The sequence below is a fragment of the Lactuca saligna genome, chromosome 7, assembly GCF_052625555.1.
Source record: "Lactuca saligna cultivar CGN05327 chromosome 7, ASM5262555v1, whole genome shotgun sequence".
NCBI classification, from domain to species: Eukaryota; Viridiplantae; Streptophyta; class Magnoliopsida; order Asterales; family Asteraceae; genus Lactuca; species Lactuca saligna.
The window spans coordinates 50,060,486-50,081,387 of NC_136423.1; the positions used below are offsets into that span (position 1 = coordinate 50,060,486).

Here is a 20,902-nt window from a genome sequence, read left to right on the forward strand (position 1 = left end):
ACCTAATACGCTAGGCGTACTAGGCACATAAGAAAACCCTAATTAAGAGGAGTGTCCCTATATAAAGAATGAGATGGCCTTAATCTTGGCCACCATCCTCATTCAACAAACCCCCCCTAAACTCTAATCCTCATTCTTGAGCTTGTGTGTGACCATTGTGAGCTTATAAGTGTTATTGTGGAATTTTTGGAGTGAAGAAGGAGCATGGAAGAGAATAGAGATGGAGTCTAGGCTTTGGAACTAACCTTTTCTGTGGTTGGAGCATCATTTGGAGGTATAAAGCTCAAAGCTTTCCCATCCTTTTTGTTTTGTGCATGATATGGTCCATTTTAGGGCTTTTGATCCCAAAGCTTGAGGCTTTATGAATTGTTGCACTCCAGAGCTCAATATTTGTCCTTTTAAGTGTTTCTAGTGGTGAGGATCCATAAAAATGAGGTCTTGAATGTGAGAATCAACCCATGCATGAGATTTGAGAATTTTGAGTTAGAGAGAATAAGAGTTTTATGTGTATGTGACCTTATTAGCCATGCAAAGGATTAAAGTCACTAACTTTATAGAGTAAGAGATGATAGGGAGTCCAGATCTGAGAAATGAGTTAAGGTCTTAATGGGTTAAGACCAAAAGAATGGACTAAAGGCAAACTGGACATACGCCCAGCGTAAGTTCCAATATGCTCCGCGTACTGGGTTGGAGTCCCCAATCTGTTTCATGCATGCGTAAGTACGTTGAGCGTACCAACAGAGAAATATTATAATTTTGCTTTGCGCCCTTGTGTTGGGCTTCCCATTTAGTTTTGAGAGTGGGCCTCGGGTAAGCCCATTTATTATTGGGCCTTGGTGGGCCCAATGGGTTTTAGGCTTTTTATGGGCTGGTTAGTGGTCTTCCTTTAGACCTAATGAGTAAGAGTCTGGACTTAGTTTCTAAATGGGTTGATTGTGGTTTTGGCTTAAAGTTAGAGGATGGTGCGTAACAACAGCGTTGTAGGGGCTATTCATCATCCGAGGTGAGTCTTCTCACTATACTTCACCTAGAGTGGTAGTTATGTGTGATTGGAGGGTCTTATGTGTTTACATTGAGTATTACCTTATCCTGCTTTATGTTGTATGCTATGCATTATGTCATTGTGATTTATGCTATGCGGAGCTTTATAGACCAGACCAGAGGGTCCAACGAACCGTGGGATCGGAGAGTCCCACTGAGACACATTAACCGGAGGGTCTTAAAAGAGATATAGCCTCAAGTAGCTGATGAGCCGTGAGTGTGGTATTTTGGGAAACTCACTAAGCTTTGTGCTTACTGTGTAATGTGTTTTGTGTTTCAATTTTTCTCAGAATCGCGGGAAGGCACCGGCTCGATTATACACACTAGAGAAGGAGTTTTGATTTGAGGATCCTAGATTATTATCATTATATATATATATATATATATATATATATATATATATATATATATATAGAGAGAGAGAGAGAGAGAGAGATAGAGATAGTGAGAGAGAGTTGTGTTTTGTAAATAAATTAAATGGAGTTTTCGTGAAACGTGATATGAGAATTATGTGTTTTTTTAAAAAAAAATTGTTTGACAATTTACGGTGTTTCAAGTTGGTATTAGAGCCTTGGTTTGAGGGATTCGGATGCACTTTCAGGTAAATTTGAACTCAAACTGAGGAATTGAGAAAGATTTTCAAAAGAAATGATTTTCTAAAACGAGCAAGAGTTTCTAAGAGGAAAAACGAGAAGGATCAGTTTGTACAATCAGCCAGGGCTCGAACGGTGATTTCCCAAAATACCCTTACTTGTTTTTGTTATGAGTTATTATTGAGATATTATTGATGCATGCTAGAAGATAGGCTAGGTATTTCATATCTTAGGGCTAGAGTTGCCTGATTTGTGATGCCTTGGCCTAGGAATTTTGCTATCGGTGATGTGCTTTGAGTATGTGCGGAGTAAGAGTATCCAACATGAATCTTTTAGAGAGAGAGGACTTTGAGTAGAGGAGTAATCTAGGAGAGATACCTAGATGAATAGTGGAGGAGCCTATTAAGAGAGTAGTTAGATACCCACTTAGGGTAGGGTTACTGGAGTTTGGTGACACCTCTTGAGCATGAGTAGAGAAAGTAGAGTTGTAACCTAGAGTGGTTTTTTGTGCTGGTGGAGGTTATTCGATGCTCGAATGCTTCTTGCTTCGTGCTTTGTGGAATTCTCGATGATGGGAGTCAGCTACTAAGTAAATATGACGATATTCAGGAGGTAGGTGGCTGGCATCATGAGAAATTCTTCATCAGTTGATGGTGGAGAAGTGTGAGAACCTAGGAAGAGCCTAGGAAAGTCACTGAGTCAAATGAGTACGCTAATAGAGGAGAGTATTCGCTGTAGGGCGAACGTGTGTAGCAGGATTGGTGATTGGGAAAGTTGAGCAACTACTTAGGAAATCTGGGACGATCCGTGTGGAAAGTATGGGTATATGTGGAAGGTAGTATCGGCCCGTACTACTGAAAGCAGAGGACCCATACTCAAAACCGGTCAAGTGCAGTTAGGGAACTGGTTATGGAGATCTACGGTGCGGACACTTGAGACCTGGGCTATTGGTGGATGAGGAAGGGTGTAATAGCTGAGATTTGCAGGTATAGGTATAGATTGTAATCTATACCCCAGAAGAGGGCAACATTTGGTTTGTCGACCAATTTTAGAGTCGGTATGAGTAGTTCCTTTGGGCAGTGATCAGTAGAGGGTGGAGCTTCGGATTTTTTCAACGTGTTTTCAGTCGTTGACAATTCCCTGTGTTTCAAGTTGTGAGTTGAAGTATTTCAAGGTTCAGAGTTGTGCGAGTGGAAGATCAGTGTACGTGACATGACATCATAAGGTTTTGTGATGGTGTACCGGGGTATCTGAGTATGACGCCCTAAAATTTTGAACTATTATGAGATTTGAGTTGCAAGCGGTGTATCGAGTGACTATTATTCCAGTGGGAACCCATCAGTTAATTGTCCCCAGACCGAGACGGTCTAAGGGTGTACCTGTGTTGAGATAAGTGTCTGGCTTACGAGAATTTGCATTAGGAGTGGTAGTGCATAAGTTGGGTGAGTGTAAGCACCTATCTATGTTTAACTACAGATCATGGTTTGGTGAACTCAGTATGGTGATGTGTGATGATGAGGTTATGGGGTGATAAGAAAGCAAGTGGATCCGGGTGGAAGTATTCGCTTGGGATTATCAGGAGAAACCATGGAGTGAGCCCATGGTGAGTCAGTGAGTGAGAGAGTGTTGTAAGACTACAAAGAGCTGTAGCAGCCTTGAGTCAACAAAAGAGAGTGTGGTGATACTGCAGGGAGCCGTAGTACATACTGATTAGAGAGAGTGTGTTGTGATACTACATGGATCTGTAGTAGTCACTGGACAGCAGGAGTGGGTTGTGATACTACGGGGAGCCGTGGTATTCATTAGGCAGTGACAGAGTATCGCAAGATTATGGGAGAGACTGTAGCACTCGGTAGACAATAAGAGTGAACATTGTTCTGCCGGGCGGGGGGGGGGGGGGGGGGCTGTAGTATTCACTAGTTGAAGTATTGCGCAGAGGAGTTCTTAGGCTTGGGTAGCCTTACCTTTTGAGTCTTTGGGAGCCTGGTTGCCGAACCAGGGGCGAGATGGGGGTCTCCGTGTGAGTTGGGAATTGATATACCCCAGGTTGAGTGGGGATTGTCATAATCGAAAGGAATCGGGGAGAATGTGTGTTCTTAAATTCGCGAATCTTGGGTCATGAGTTGAGTGCCAGATTGGAATTGAGTGGTTCTAAGTCTGCTGTTGAATCAGACTCTCGAGCTTGAGTCTGGATTCGTTCGTGTGTTGAGTAGGCGAGATGAGGTTTCAATTTTGTAGATGGGTTTCATTTTGACTGATATTGATCTTCATTTGATTTTTTAGACCGGAGTGGGTCAATTTCGTTGGTACGAGAATACTCGAGAGATGCATGGAACCAGTGGGTGGTAGATGACAAGGTAGGAATCGAGACGATTTCAGATGAGTTGTAGCATTCACTTGGGATAAAGCGAACTTTGTGACTTGTGTGTTGCGATGAGCCGAGATAGTTATCTTGAGAAGGAAGTCAATAAGATGTTTTGGTTTGCAATGAGTAACCTTTGGAGGTTCATCTATTGGATCGGGGAGTTGACTTAGTGCTCAGTATTAAAGGGGAAATCTGAGAGGAAGTTGGGGCTTATGTCTATGGGTATCAGAGGATACTCCAAAGTGAGTATAGTCTTTTCTTGTGTTTGAGGTCAGATTTTTGGGATTTATTCTTTCCGATAAGTTCTGATACTGGTTCAGGCGGTGGGTCCTTAGTGGGTTATTACCTTTCCGTTCCTCTAGAGTTCGACCATCATCGATTAGAGAATCATAGTTGGTAGAGTGTTCTTAGTGTCTGCTAATCGATGAGAGATTAACATGATATTTTGCGAGGGTGGTCTGGTAGGGAGACAAACCACTAGAGTTTTCTAGTTCAGAAAGAGTCAAATCGAATACCACGAAGGCAGATGGGGTTGTCCTTCTTCTTGGTTGGGAGTTCCTGTTGGGATCAGGTGTCTTTGGAAGAGATTGTTGTATGATAAGAGGTCCTTTCGGTGGTGCTTTTCGCGTTATCGGTTCGAACTATGTGTTGACAAGGAGCGATTTCGAGGGTGAAATCTAATTCAAGTGGGGGAGAATTATAACATCCTGTTTCTGATCGTCCGTGATTAGGTTTCGTGGGAATCGGGCGTTATGTCGAGGAAGCGATGACAATTTGATGATTTGGCAAGATAAGTCCTTTAATTGAAATTGATGGCAACAAAGTACACTAGGTGTACATGTGTGTACGCTTAGCGTACTCATGCGCATGATATTTAAGTTGAGCCACCTAGTACGTTGGGCATACCAGAGGGTATGCTGGGCGTGCTAGGCACAGAAGAAAACCCTAATTAATAGGAGTGTCCCTATATAAAGAATGAGATGGCCTCATTCCTGGACACCATCCTCATTCAACAAACCCTCACTAAACCCTAATCCTCGTTCTTGAGCTTGTATGTGACCATTGTGAGCTTATAAGTGTTATTGTGGAATTTTTGGAGTGAAGAAGGAGCATGAAAGAGAATAGAGATGCAGTAAAGGCATTGGATCTGAGCTTTTCTATGGTTAAAGCATCGTTTGGAGGTATAAAGCTCAAAGCATTCCCATCCTTTTTGTCTTGTGCATGATATGGTCCATTTTAGGGGTTTTGGTCCCAAAGCTTGAGGGTTTATGAATTGTTGCACTCTGTAGCTCAATATTTGTCCTTTTAAGTGTTTCTAGTGGTGAGGATCCATAAAAATGAGGTCTTGAACGTGAGAATCAACCCATGCATGAGATTTAAGCATTTTGAGTTAACAGAATAAGAGTTTTATGTGTTTGTGACCTTATCAGCCATGCAAAGGCTTAAAGTCACTAACTTTATGGAGTAAGAGATGATAGGGAGTCCAGATCTGAGAAATGAGTTAAGGTCTTAACGGGTTAAGACCAAGAGAATGGACTAAAGCAAAATTGGACGTACGCCCAGTGTAAATTCCAGTACGCCCCACGTACTGGGTTGGAGTCCCCGATCAGTTTCATGCATGCATAAGTACACTGAGTGTACCAAGAGAGGTACACCCCGCATAACTTCACTGTGGCTTTTGGGCTGGATCTTATCATGGGTCGTGAGGGTTAGGCCTGAATCTTTGGGCTTGTGAATTAGGGACTATGAGCAGAGAAATATTATAATTTTGCCATGGGCCCTTGTGTTGGGCTTACCATTTAGTTTTGAGAGTGGGCCTCGGGTGAGCCCATTTATTATTGGGCCTTGGTGGGGCCAGTGGGTTTTAGGCTTTTAATGGGCTGGTTAGTGGTCTTCCTTTAGACGTAATGAGTGAGAGTTTGGACTTAGTTTCTAAATGGGTTAATTGTGGTTTTGGCTCAGAGTTAGAGGTCGGTGCGTAGCAGCAACGTTATAGGGGCTATTCATCATCCCTGGTGAGTCTTCTTACTATACTTTACCTAGAGTGGTACTTATGTGTGACCGGAGGGTCTTATGTGTTTACATTGAGTATTACCTTATCCTACTTTATTTTGTATGCTACGCATTATGTCTTTGTAATTTTTGCTATGTGAGACTTTACAGACTAGGTCAGAGGGTCCAACGAACCGTGGAACTGGAGGGTCCCGCTGCGACATATTGACTGGAGGGTCTTACAAGTGATATAGCCTCAAGTGGCTGATGAGAAGTGTGTCTGGTATTGTGGGAAACTCACTAAGCTTCGTGTTTATAGTGTAATGTGTTATGTGTTTCAGGTTTTCTCAGAATCGCGGGAAGGTACCGGCTCGAATGTACACACTAGAGAAGGAGTTATGATTTGAGGATCCTGGATTATTATATATATATATATATATATATATATATATATATATATATATATATATGGTTAGGTTATAATGTGGATTGTAACTATTGTGCAGATGTAAGGATCCTTTGTGGTCCAAGCATTTTTCCTAAATTAAATTATATTTAAAATGGAAATTAGCAGATTTCAAGGGATAATTGATTTTTTTAATTTTAAAAATTATGATTGTTTTTTAGTTAATTCAAGTCGAACATATTTTTTTTAATCATAAGCGATCTGATTCTGATAGAATTATATTCGGACAGAATACATATTCTGATTGAATGAAAATTTTGAAAAATTACAAAATTTTGAACCATGAGTTGAAGAATAATAACAAAAATTACATTAATTCTTATAGAATATGGGTACAATTACTATGAATTACATGTATTGTTAAACAATAAAACTAAAAAAACTTTCAAATCGGGAAAGAAAACATCAAAATCTAACAAAGTCACTAATCCCCTCTAAAAGAATAATGTTGCTTAGAATCACTTTCAATTTTGTGGTCCGTTCTTCAGGCTTCAACTCGAGCTCAATACAAGGAATCTCGAATCAAGTCGAGCTCGAGCTCGAGCCTCATATAATTTAAACGAGCCCGAGTCGAGCTTGGCCAGGCTCGGGCTCGGCTCGGCTCGTTTGCACCCCTAATCATACTGTAGGGTTTTGGCGATGAAAATTCAAGTAGGTGGAAGAAAATTTGTTCCTTCTCTCTGTATTAAGGGCATCTCGCAGAATCCTTGCATAAACCTTTAAGCTAATTGATTATTCGCGTTTCGATCTCCATAACTCGGACACCGAATTTCACCCACTATGATTCCCATATTTGTGAATCCGTTCTTTTGTATGGCCCAGACGAGGGTATCGTAGTTGGCATTGAACATATTTGTGTAGGTGGTGCCTTTGTCGTTTACCAAAGTTGTGTTTCCGTCGAAGAACGTGTATTACATTGTACAATTGGAGTTGATGTAGAGGTTTACGAAGGGGGTAGATGTTGACAATGAATGGAGTTCCATTTTCATTTAGGAATTTGGTGAGTTGGATCATCTAATCTTGTAGAATCCTTCATCACACGTCGATTGAACGAGACTGGAGGGATACTGTGAATGTGGATGAAAGAGGCAATAAGGTTTTAAACAAAGTAATAGCATAAATTAAAGGATGGATGCTTTAATTATTTATTTATTAAAATTAAATAATATTTGGCCCATATTAATCCCTACATCCACACAATATTTGTTAATCCACATTTGAACCTACATATATATATATATATATACAGTTGTGTTTTGTAAATAAATTAAATGGAGTTTTCGTGAAATGTGATATGAGAATTATGTGGTTTTAAAAGAGAATTGTGCTTGAAAATTTACGGTGTTACAGCTATAAAATGCGGAAACATCAAACATATGGTGCCTGCCCAGCAATTATCTAATGCTCCCTTGTTGAAAACCATAGTACCTAAAACAAAAACTGAAAACCGTAAGCACAAAGCTTAGTGAGTTTCCCTAACATACGACATACAAAGCAAACATACCGCCGAGCACATCTAGGTGCTCGGCCTACCCTACCGGACATATATGGGTGTCCAACCTATCCTGTCGAGCATATCTGGGTGCTTGACCTACCCTACTGGGTATATATGGGTGCCCGACATACCTTGCTGATCTTATCTGGGTGCCCGACCTACCCTCTAGTCTATTTCAACCGGTCACAGGGTCTATTTTACACCCTACCACTAACACATAGTAACATACATAAATCACAAATTCATGCAGTAATACGTGAACAATGACAATCACATAGACAGTCATCGTACTATGTTATAACTAATGGGCCGACCTTGGTGCCTTCGACCTGTAAATTCCAAGAAAGGAGACTCACGTTGACAGCTGAACCCGAGAATAAATCTCTGATCGCTGATCCACTATAATCCCTGTGCGATCAAATAACTAACACCCAATTAGCAATTGGGTTCCAAACCAAATCCAATAATCTAAATATAGGGTAAAAGGACCATTTTACCCCTCACCTAGTTTGGTCCAAAACTAAGGCCCAAACTCACAACGCAAAGGTCCACAAAATAATCATTCAAAGCCCACTTATGGCCAGATTTTCCAAATTGGGCTCAAACCCTAACATGGTCCTCACCCAAAAGGCCGTTAACTTATCCCCATTCCTAACACTTGTCCATAGCTAGCCCGAAAACGTCCTAAGAAATCCTATTCTGAACGATAGCCCCAAACCCGAAATAACACCGAAAGGCCCACTAAGTCCCAAATATCCAATTGGGCCCAAACTCATCATCGGCCTATCCTGAAAAGGCCCAACATCCATTAAGGCCCAAAAGATCCAATGGTCCACCCTGGTCCACTTCTGATCAAAGGTCAACTGCCCAAAAAGCCCATAAAACAAGAAAGGTGAAACACACCGAGTACGCCCTGCGTACTCAGCTGGTATGCCCAGTGTACACCCTTTGGGGCCAGTACGTGCAACACACCAGATGGATACGCTCAACGTACTCCCCAGAGCCCCAATCTCTTCCACTAAGAACTTAATCACTTAAGTTCTTTCCCCAAACTCTCATATTTGTTTCCCATAGATAACTTATTACGTAAAGTTAGCAACTTTACTTGCATACACAGCTTAATGGGACCCTAGAGCTCAAAAGAGCCCAATGAAAGGTTTTAATACATGCATGAGTCCATAAAAACCATAAAGATCACATTTGTATGCCTTTGGGATACCTAAAACGTCCAGATCCACAAAATCAAACCTTTGAAACAATTATAGCTCACAAGAACCACCAAATGAGGCTAAAATGACTAAGAACAAACCTAAAAGAAGATCTAACCAAGGAGTAAGGAAGATTAAAGATTTTTAACTGTAATAGATTGCAAAAGATGCTAAACTTCTGGATCTACATGTTCCTTTCCAGGTGGTGACTCTTCAACAAGTTCCAAGCTCTTCACAGTGCAAAAATACTCCAAGATCCTTCACAATGGTTAATAAGATCCAAGATACAGGCTAAGGGTCGATTTCTAGGGTTTAGGAGGCTTAGAGGGTAATAAAAGATGAGGTTCATGGAAGAAATGAGGTTTAAATAGGATCAAGGGTCAAAATTTAGGGTTTCATAGCTGAAAGGAGTACGCCCCGCGTACCCCTTGGTAGGCCCGATGTACTTGAAGACCACCCACGACTATTTTACTCTGTACCCCTACGTACATATCTAGTACGCCCGGCGTACTAGATGCCCCTCCAAAACACTCAATCTTCATTTGGCCATAACTCCTTTGTCCCATATTTGTTTCTAACGAACTTTATATCCACAAAAAGGTCACGAGAAGCTCTACGCTTCTAGCAACTCACCATTTCCTTAAAACTTCCTGAACAAAAATCCAAAATTCATAACGCCCGAACTAGCAAATTGCGATCATGCCCTTGGCTCTGAAACACCATTGAACACTCGGATCACTTAAGTTGTAGCACTTGCATCCATAAAGGGCCAAATCCTTTCTTATCCAAGGCCCTAAGCCACATGATAACTGATGACTGGGCCACAACCCCGAATAATGAAGTAATATGAAACCGAGTGTTACAATTCCAATGCAAAGTCTTTATAGTTATCTTTCTTTTATTTGAATATTTTGGTTTCTTATTTTTTTTCTTGGTTTTTTATGCAACTTGTATAAATACCCTTTGAGGTATCAGTTTTGTTTTAACAAGAATTTATAGAACCTCTTTTCAGTTTCTTTATAAATTGCTCTTCAATCTTTTTTTTTTTTCTGTCTCTTGATCAAAGAAGAAAACCAGATAACAAATTGATAACTAGAAAAAAAATGTGCATCTCCTGAAATGTTGTCTCATCTTTCATTTTTTACCACTTCTTGATACAAAAGAAGTCCAGATGGTAAATCAGGCTGAAGAGGACACTCACCGGTTGGTAAAAGATCAAGGAAGGCGGTTGGAGACGACCACTGTCTTCGGAAGAGAGAAATGGCGAGACCAGAGGAGACGAAGACAAAGATGACCGATCATGCAACGAGAGCTTGAACAACTCTTCTTAAACGTATATCCCTGTTAGGTTTGGCATTTTATTGCTCAACAATATATAATACACAAAGTTACAAAAAGGTCCCTACACTATGCAAAGATAATAAAAAGAGACTAAATAAACACATATTTAACACCAAAAGTGGATGGTTGATCGCCTCCTTGTCTTGCGTCCAACAGATTTACTTGATATAGCAATATTATGTAGTTTAAATTGTCAAATTGTAAAGCAAAAAAACATGTTTTCCAATTCATGAGGTCCACTTCGAGAGTTTGCGGTATATATGATACGGATATTCATGAAATGGAAGAATGTAGCTAGGCCAAAGCAAATACTCTTAGCTATAATTAAGTTTCTTACAATAAATAGCTATCACTAGCTGCTGCTGCGAATTTCACTTTCTGACATGCTCGAATATAGTGCTCGTACTCCTTCAAGATTCTTAGCATCTTCGATTATGAATTTACCTCATTGCAGATTTGAAAACATGATTCTGCAATATGAACCAAGGACTTTTTCCCATGTTGGATAAATATATTATCAATCATTTGGAATTCATCGTCATTAGAGATTTGCTTCCCTGTTAGCACCTCCGCAAATACAACTGTAAAACCTGAGAGATTGCACTGTAGCTGAGAGACCTCTGACAAAATGAAATTTTGTCAGACGTATGTAATTGGATCACCACAAGCAAAAGAACACAGACTGGGGGACAATACAGGAGATAAGTTAAAGTAACTTACCGACCCAAGGAGCATAGTCACAACTTTCTAAATGTTTAGAAGGTTGAATACTTCGTGGATAGTAACCATGTTCCAACTTAGTAAAATCATAGCCTGAAAGCTTTGCTGTAAGATCCTGCAAATTTATATTTTGTTCATTGACATAAAACAAAGCAAAAGGTGTTAAAATTAATTGGAAAATTAGCTTAGCAGTGAAATATGTTAGTCATCTATTGTAGGTAAGGGCTCGGCGGCTTTGCTACAGTAGTTGAGACTTGCTCAAGATAACCAAGAATTATAAGTTCAAATGGATATTTCCCAATGACAGGTAGGATTTCTTGGGTATTCGTGAAATTTTATATTAGGAAGATAAATCGTAGCGTATCACCATTTAAGTCGTTGGTAAGGTAGTATAGCTCTAAAAAGGGTTAGAGGAGGGATATAAAGAGTTTGCAAATTGAGGCATTGATTGTTATTAGCTAAAAGGGACAAATAAGAGAATATATTAGTGTTTGGATTGTTGTATAAGAAATTCACTGGAAAGCATACAAGATCATCTAATTCCAATATGTATGATGAAAAAAAACCCATACATTACCTCATCAAGCAATATATTACGTCTGTTAAGACTAGACCGACCGATCATTCTTTCATCTTGTGTCTTGTGCAAGAAAACAATCCCTCTAGCGATTCCTACAGCTATTTTCACCTTTTTAGCCAACGAAAGTCGCGCTGCAGCTCCTACAACTCATAAAAATTGAATTAAATTAGAAGTCTTTTCAATTTAATTTATGTATGGAGTTATTTATGCTACTTACCGTGATACAGGAGTTCATGAAAGTTTTCATTAAGCCTAAACTCATACACAAGGAACCCCTGTTTGTCTGATTGGCTTGACAAGCAATATCCTATGAGCTTTTCAAGATTGGGATGGCTGAATTCTTTAAAATTAGGCTGCATTTAAAAGTGATCACCTTTCACATATAAGAGATATATGTAATAGTACCAGTAAGATACAGTTATAAAGGGTAAAATACAAGATAGGGTACCGGCCATGCAGGTTTGTAAAAGTCAATTCTCTTAATTGCAACTGGCAATCCGGTTTTATCTTGTGAAAAGGAACATGTTGTTTCATCCATCCAGCATTTGTAAACCTTCAGATCCTTGCCATAATCAAGGAAGTTCGTAGCAAGAATCAATTCATGATAAGTGAAACATTTCAAATCTTTAACTAGAGATTCGCCATGCTGACTAGGCATTTCACTCTGACAGTTATCATTCTTGTTTGTTGAAGAGCGCTGATTTTCAATGGTCTTTGATGAATTTGTGCTAATTTGGTCTTGGAAAATGAACAAAAAATGTCAAAAGCCAAGAGAGTTAGAAACAATTTCCAAAAGGATTGGAGATGAAAAAAAAAGTTGGTGTATACCCATGGGAATCGTCATCAATTGCTTTCTTTATTTGACAAAAAAACATCGATCAACATAGACAAACGGAAGAATCATAAGGAATCCATAACGTTATCATTTTTACAAAATGGATTAGGGAGAGAAACTCCAGTAGAATTTTTAAACATGTGAAAAAGCATATGAAAGCCTAAATGTTGCATATAACTAGAAGATATATATTTGAAATTCCGAGAAAGCAAAAAAAAGGTTGCACAAGTTGAAGTTATAGGGTTACGTTCGGGCCAGTATTTGTTGAACACGACTCTTTTATATGGGAAACAACAAGACTTTTATTAAGACACTTAAGGAGAACTTACACTTTATGAGACTACTACACACTTTGCTTTCTTTGAGGCTTTCTTAGATGGTTTGGAGCAAATGAGCTCCATACCTATTTATAGGCCTCTTAGGAAGGTTCTAGATGCTAGCATACACTTACTACATACTAGATAACTCTAGAACTATCTAACATACTCTACATGCTTCCATATGTTTCTAGAACGTTCTACCATGTTCTGGAGAGGTCTAGGTTGCTCCAGTGTCTTCTAGAATGATCCATATCCTTCCAGGGTCTTCCATGTCGTTCTAGAGTATTCTAGACTCTTCCGGTATATTCCAGAGTCTTCCATAGTCTTCCATAATGTTCAAGAATCTTCTAGAGCATTCTAGAACGAGCTAAAGTCTTCTAAATAATATTTGTTTTATTGGGCTAGTGATGATCTTTAACACTCCCCCTCAACACTAGCCCTCATTCTTCATACCATGTTAAGCTCACAACGAAAACCTTCACATTTTCCAGTACTCAGCCCTTTGGTGAACAAGTCAGCTATTTGGTCGTCGGTCTTGATCTGTCGCATCTCAATTTCTTCCATCAAGACTTTCTCTCTGATAAAGTGATAATGGACTTCCACATGCTTTGTTCTAGCGTGAAATACTGGATTTTCTACCAGCCGAATTGCAGATTGGTTATCGCAGTGAAGTGGTACAGCATAGTCAACTTTTTGATGTAAGTCCTCCATTAGGAGTACCAACCATGTACTTTCTTGAGCTGCTACGGCCGCTGCTTTGTACTCCGCTTCCATGGTTGACAATGATACTGTTGGTTGTCTTTTACTACACCATGATATTGGTCCTGACCCAAGCTTGAACACATACCCAGTGGTTGATCTTCGGGTATCATGGTCTCCTGCATAGTCAGCATCACAATATCCAACCAACTTGCAGTCTTCTCCTCTTTTATACAAGAGACCATAGTCAATTGTACCTTTGACATATCTCAAGATCCGTCGAGCAGCATCCAAATGAGGTTTCTTCGGACTTTGCATGTATCGACTCATAACTCCAACAGCATAAGCAATGTCAGGCCGAGATAAAGTTAGGTAGATAAGACTACCTACTAGTTGTCGATACATCGTTCCATCATCCAACTCTTTTCCTTCATGAGCACATATCTTGGAATTTTGCTCTATTGGTGTTGATATTGGCTTACACTCCAACATGCCAAACTTTTGAAGTATATCTCTTGTATACTTTTGTTGGCAGAGGAACAACCCTTCCTTTGTACGATCAACTTCTAACCCCAAGAAGTGTTTAAGCTCCCCCAGCTCTTTCATTTGGAATCGCACCGATAGATTTTCTCTTGTTTGATGGATTTCTCTTTCGTCATCCCCGGTGATGATCAAGTCATCCACATAAACCAACACAATTGCCAACTTCCCTTCTTTTTCTTTGACGAACAGACTTGAGTCTGCATGTGCAACTGAATAACCACTTCGGGTAAGAAATTCAACAATCTTACCATACCAGGCTCTTGGTGCCTGCTTCAATCCATAAAGAGCTTTTCTCAACTTGCACACATGATTGGGATTAACTTCATCCTCAAATCCCTTTGGTTGGTTCATGTAGATCTCTCGGTCTAATTCTCCATGCAAGAAAGCATTCTTCACATCCATTTGCCATAATTTCCAGTCTTTACTAGCTGCAAGAGCTAACAACACCCGTACAGTAGTTATCTTCGCCACTGGACTAAATGTTTCATCATAGTCCAATCCATATTGTTGTGAGAACCCTCGAGCCACCAGACGAGCCTTGTATCTCTCAATTGATCCATCTGGGCGACACTTTATTTTATAAACCCACTTGCAGGAAATGGGTTTTAAATCTCTTGGTCTTGGTACTAGTTCCCAAGTTTGATTCTGCTCTAAGGCTGTAACTTCTTCTTCCATCGCCTTCTGCCAAGCTTTATTCTTAACTGCTTCTTCATATGTCTCCGGCTCTTTAACACCGTCTTCTAAAATGGCCGCATTAGCATACTTGGGATTAGGCTTTCGGATTCTTTCCGTCCTTCGAAGTTGTGGAGGTGGCGGCTCCCTTTCACTGGCATCACTTGTTTGAGTTACTTCTTGCTCAATGACATCAGTGTTGCTCGGATCTTCAGGTGTATCAACACTTGACCAAATATGTGCAGTTTGCTCCCCCATCATTTGTTTTAAAACTTCTTCAATATTTTCCGAGTCTGGTAGTACTTTCTTCTCTGAGGACCACCATGAAGATGCTTCATCGAACACTACATCTCTTGAAGTGTAGCATCTTCCACTTGTTGGATCACAACATCTCCACCCTTTTCTTTGATTGTCGTATCCAACAAATATACACCTGACTGCTTTCTTGTCAAACTTGCTACGTAAATGATTAGGCACAAATACGTAGCAAACGCAGCCAAATACTCGGAAGTAGCTAACAGTAGGTTTCATGTTCCATAGTGTCTCAAATGGTGAGATGAAACCTAACCTTGGTTGGGGAAGTTTATTGATCACATGGGCAGCAGTTTGCATTGCTTCAGCCCAAAATCTTCCTGGGACATTCTTCGCGTGTAGCATGCTTCGACAAATTTTTGCAAGATGTCGATTCTTTCTCTCAGCTACACCATTTTGTTGAGGTGTGTTGGCACATGTGAATTGATGACGTATACCACATTCTTTTAGACATCGATTGAATTCTTCTGAGGTGTATTCTCCTCCATTGTCTGAGCGTAGACACCGAATCTTCTTTCTCACTTCTCCTTCGACCGTTGTCTTGAATTCTAGAAACTTTGAGAATGTTTCAGATTTTTCTTTCATGAAGAAAACCCACACATATCTCGAATAATCATCAATGAATGTCACCATGTACCGCATCCCGCTAACTGATGTCTGCTTGACTGGACCGAACACATCTGAGTGAATTAACTCTAGTGGCTTCTTTGCTCTAAAATTTGACTCCTTGTATGGTAATTGATGAGCTTTGCCATACTGACATCCAACACAAACAACATCTGTTTTAACTTCAAGTTGAGGTAAGCCATTGAGCATGGATTTCTCCATTATTACCTTCAACTTGTGATAACCAACATGTCCCAGCCGTGCATGCCATAGATCTGTTGTCTCGTTCTTACGAGTCTTGTCTACATAGGCAGACTCTGCGGAGAGCACATAGACGGACTCCACTCTCCGTCCTTCCATCGTTGGCTTTTCTGATATTTTAAGATCTCGATAGACCTTCACATCTTGTGGGCCAAACAAGACGTAGTTTCCTGACGATGTTAGTTGCGATACCGACAACAAGTTCTTCATACGTGGCACGTGATAGACATTATGTAATGACACCATGTCAGATTTATTACCAGGCATGATTGTTGTTTTTCCAATCTGAGCAATTGGAAGTCGTGCATTGTTGGCTGTAAGTACCATGCGACTCCCTTTATAGTCCTTCACGTCTTGTAGTTTGTTCTGATCACCAGTCATGTGATTGGAGCATCCTGAATCAATGATCCAGTCATTCTCATAGTTGATACGCTCTCCCATCATTGCCATGAGTGCCAACTCGTTTTCTTCTATGGCACATAATGCCTCAGCATCCCATTCATCCTCTATTTCCTTTTTGGAAGTTACAACATTGCTTTCCACAGACTTTTTCTTTGACCAACAATCCTTGGACATGTGGCCCCACTTTCCACAGTTGTTGCAGTTGCCTTCAAACCTCCTCCCCCGAGAACTCTTATTGCCGGTCTTTTGAGATCTCCATGGTTGTGAGGTTCCTGGTTGACTCTTCCCTTTGTCAGCATTTTTGTATCCTTCTTTAGAAGGTGGCTTAAAATTCCTCCGACTTTTACTTGTGTAGAGTGCTTCTTCTTCACTCTTCAGCGTGATGCCTCCCATTTGCTTAGCCATAGCTTCTTGGCTGGCCAGCAAATTCTCAAACTCTACAAGTGATGGTTGAACGGGCCATCCTTGTACAGCAGTAATGAAGCTTCTATATTCTGGCCTGAGTCCATGGATGATGATCCTTTTCATTCGAGCTTTTGCAATGACGGATTGCGGATCTAGTTCAGTAATCTCCCGACATATCGACTTGACCTTGTGGAAATATTGAGCAATCGTCATGTCACGTTGTGAGATTGATAATAGCTCGTTCTCCAAAAGTTGTAGTCTCGTATCATTCTTCTTTGAGAAAAGCATCACAAACGTGTCCCAAGCTTCTTTCGGGGTGTTCTCATCCCGAATATGCTCCAACATCTCTTCTTCGATTGTGGTCTTCAAGGCAAACATTGCTTTGCCTGCTTTGATTTTCCATTTGATCAAAGCACCATTAACGTCTTCCTCTGGTGGCGTAGTTTCGCTTCCACCAACGACCTCCCATAGATCTTGTCCTTGTAAGTAGGACTTCATACATGTTTCCCACATTTTGTAGTTGTTGTTGTTGAGTTTCTTGATTCCTCCGACGACTTGGAGATCACCCATCGTGTTGGCAGTACCTCGGTAATACCAAACAAGCTAGTTTCGACACTAAACTTGCAGAGTCACAAACTACTCACGATACAACAAGAATCACTCGTTCTCACTATCAAGAAACCTTGCTCTGATACCAGATTGTTGAACACGACTCTTTTATATGGGAAACAACAAGACTTTTATTAAGACGCTTAAGGAGAACTTACACTTTGTGAGACTACTACACACTTTGCTTTCTTTGAGGCTTTCTTAGATGGTTTGGAGCAAATGAGCTCCATACCTATTTATAGGCCTCTTAGGAAGGTTCTAGATACTAGCATACACTTACTACATACTAGATAACTCTAGAACTATCTAACATACTCTACATGCTTCCATATGTTTCTAGAACGTTCTACCATGTTCTGGAGAGGTCTAGGTTGCTCCAGTGTCTTCTAGAATGATCCATATCCTTCCAGGGTCTTCCATGTCGTTCTAGAGTATTCTAGACTCTTCCGGTATATTCCAGAGTCTTCCATAGTCTTCCATAATGTTCTAGAATCTTCTAGAGCATTCTAGAACAAGCTAAAGTCTTCTAAATAATATTTGTTTTATTGGGCTAGTGATGATCTTTAAGAGTATTCTGTGATGTAATATTTCATCTACAAGAGAGTGCTAAATAGTTATGTCTGCTATAACATCTATGAATAAAAAAATGCACAAATAACACTAATGAAGGGTTTCACTATACCATCATTTTTTCTGGTTGCAGAAACAATATACTTATGAATCTTCAAAGTAAATCCAGTTATGCCTGATGGCTCAACAGGATTGTCATGTCTCTTTTGTATTTCCAGTATAGCTTGAAGTGATCCCACAATCTCAGCCATGGTAGGACGATTTTTAAGAACACTACACAAACAACGATATGCAATTTGTGCAAACCCTCTTAAACACTTGGGAAAAATCGTTCCCCTGATTTTAGAATCAACCATTTGATTTAATTTCCGATCTTTCACACATTTTTTAGCCCACCTTACCAAACTACAGTGCTGCTCACCCTTGCGTTCATCCACAGCAAGTCTCCCTGAGAGCAATTCGAATAATACAACCCCAAATGCATACACATCTGTTTTCCTTGTCAGTTTTCTGGTATAGAAATACTCTGGATCCAGATATCCGAATGTGCCTTTAACACTTGCATCAACAAAAGAAAATGATTGATTCGTTGGCCCGATTTTGGACAACCCAAAATCTGAAATCATAGCTGCCCACTTATCATCCAAAAGAATGTTTGAACTCTTCACATCACGATGTATAACTCCGTGTTGGGTGCCAACACCAGTGTGAAGGTAGTCCAATCCACGTCCAGCACCAATGGCTATCTTCAGTCGTTGCTCCCAATTTAATGAAGACTCAGTTTTGTGTAGATGATCGTATAAGGTTCCACGGCCCATATAGTCATAAATGAGGATCATCTCCCAACTATCATCACAATAACCAATCAAAGACACCAAATGACAGTGGCGCAAATTAGAAAGCATGTGAATTTCAGCCCTAAACTCAATTGCCCCCTGGTTAGACAAAGAATTCAACCGTTTGATGGCTACTGTTTTACTAGTTTCTTCAATATAAATACGGCCTTTGTAGACCTTTCCGAAACCTCCTTGTCCAATGATCAGTTTATCATCGAAGTCTTTGGTTGCGGATTGAATCTCTGCAAGAGAAAAGTGGCGACATGGTTGTGCTGAAGGTAATAAGAGCAACTTATCACCCTCGGCCGCTTCAGTGGACATTATCAAGGTCTGTATGTACTAAAGAATTTGTGAAATAGGAGTTGGGATCAGATATAAAGGACAATCTGTCATCATAAAGAGGAAATTACTTTGTAATAATCAGCACGGGTGGGGCACTCTCAAGGAGTGGCCAAATAGATGAAGAGCCAAGGAGGGAGAAAAAAGTCAACAGAATCATTGGGAAAGAGAAAGGCCTAGTTGCCTGTTGTAAATACAGAGGAAAGATTATTGACTAATACGAAAATTCCACTATCACTTAATTAAATTATGTTTTCTCCCAACCACTTAGTAAACTCCACACGAATCATCCATAACAACAAGAAGGCCGTCCATATACAATCCCTTCCAAAACCCCAGAAACCGTTAAATCATTGAATCCGTGAATTTCATCAACTTCGTGACTTAATAGCCTTAGCTTTAAAAATTGAAATCTAACCTCCATTTACTGTGGTTGAAATCGTAAGCCAAATTTTTTTTTTTTGAAATGTCTGCTACTGAGCATAACAACTGTAAATGTAATGGCTGGCATGATGTGAAGAAAATGCAATCTATCCTTTTAGTTAAAAGAAAAAAAAGGAAAAAAAGGCGATCTGGGAGTTTAAGTACTGCAGTATAGCCTGCAGAACCATTGGCTGGATGGGGGAAGGAGACTGGCTGACGCCAGGAGAGAACTCCTACTCCTATCTCCCCCTCTTTGGAATTTGGTTTAATGGCCAAAAAATAATTAAAGATTGGGTGGCGATAAAAATAACCCTTTGGATTTTTAATATATTGTTTTCGTGAAAGATTACACATAATAACTAAGTCTAATCACTTAGGTTCTCAATAAAAATTAAATATATTTTATTTATAACATTTAATTTTATTATTAATATATATCTTATTTTCTTAATATTTATATTAATTATAGACAAATCTTAAAAATGATTACTGTGTTTTCCAAAAAATTAAAGTTCAGGCCTTAACTTTTAAGGTTATCAACATCGGCCCACATGGTTTCAAAATTTTTAATGGATGGTTCTTAACGCTAACTCTATTAGCTTTTTACTCTTAAGTTCATTTAGATGAGGGCAAAATAGTCTTCTCTATGCAATAGACCATTTTTTGAATATATATATATATATAGAGAGAGAGAGAGAGAGAGAGAGAGAGAGAGGTAGGTTCAAATTTGGATGAACAAATATTGTGTGGATGTGGGGATTAATATGGACCAAGTATTATTTAATTTTAATAAATAATTAATTAAATTATTTACCCTTTAATTTAGACAAATTACTTTATTTAAAACCTTATTGTCTCTTCCATCGACACCCACAAAATCGTATCCCTCCTGCATCCATCGATGTTTGGCCCCAGACGACCTCACGCCACCACCATCTTTTCTCTTATCTCTTGTCATCAGTTGGAAACTGATGCAGCCTCTTTGTTCCATAGAAGAACTGACCGGTAACGATGTTTGTTTGTGGAGAATGATTGTTGAATGTGGAAGATGGACCACAGAGCGGGGAAGAGTCAAAGGGTGGTGCATCCAACAATCAAACCTCCATCGTATCTTCTCAGAACTTGGAGAGTTGAAGGAAAAGGCTGTTTCCCCACCATATCATCCTTCATATACGGCGAAGAGCTAAATTCTACTCATCCTGGTAACAATCATCATGGTAACAAGGTTTCTATAAATCTATTTAGGTTTAATATTCAATCAAATTGAAA

At 39.7% G+C, this 20,902-nt stretch overlaps 1 protein-coding gene and 1 pseudogene across 1 annotated transcript; both read right to left on the reverse strand.

The window, feature by feature from the left end:
* Window positions 1-10,781: 10,781 nt before the first annotated feature.
* Window positions 10,782-12,421, reverse strand: LOC145005597 (putative serine/threonine-protein kinase PBL1). The gene is made up of 5 exons (XM_078964707.1): window positions 12,250-12,421; window positions 12,019-12,154; window positions 11,799-11,941; window positions 11,222-11,336; window positions 10,782-11,121 (listed from the first exon to the last, which is right to left on the reverse strand). The coding sequence occupies exons 1-5, from the start codon at window positions 12,337-12,339 to the stop codon at window positions 10,934-10,936; spliced, it is 672 nt and encodes a 223-aa protein (XP_078820833.1). The 5' UTR covers window positions 12,340-12,421; the 3' UTR covers window positions 10,782-10,933.
* A 5,606-nt stretch (window positions 12,422-18,027) lies between these two features.
* LOC145005596 (receptor-like protein kinase FERONIA pseudogene) lies at window positions 18,028-19,275 on the reverse strand (annotated as a pseudogene).
* Between the last annotated feature and the right edge of the window lie 1,627 nt (window positions 19,276-20,902).

Coding starts and splice junctions, on each gene's coding strand:
- LOC145005597 (XM_078964707.1), bottom strand. CDS start 12,339: ATGGATGAAACAACATGTTCCTTTTCACAAGATAAAACCGGATTGCCA. Junction 12,155..12,249: donor TTTACAAACCTGCATGGCCG/GTACCCTATCTT, acceptor TTTTAAATGCAG/CCTAATTTTAAAGAATTCAG. Junction 11,337..11,798: donor GTAATATATTGCTTGATGAG/GTAATGTATGGG, acceptor ATAAATTTGCAG/GATCTTACAGCAAAGCTTTC.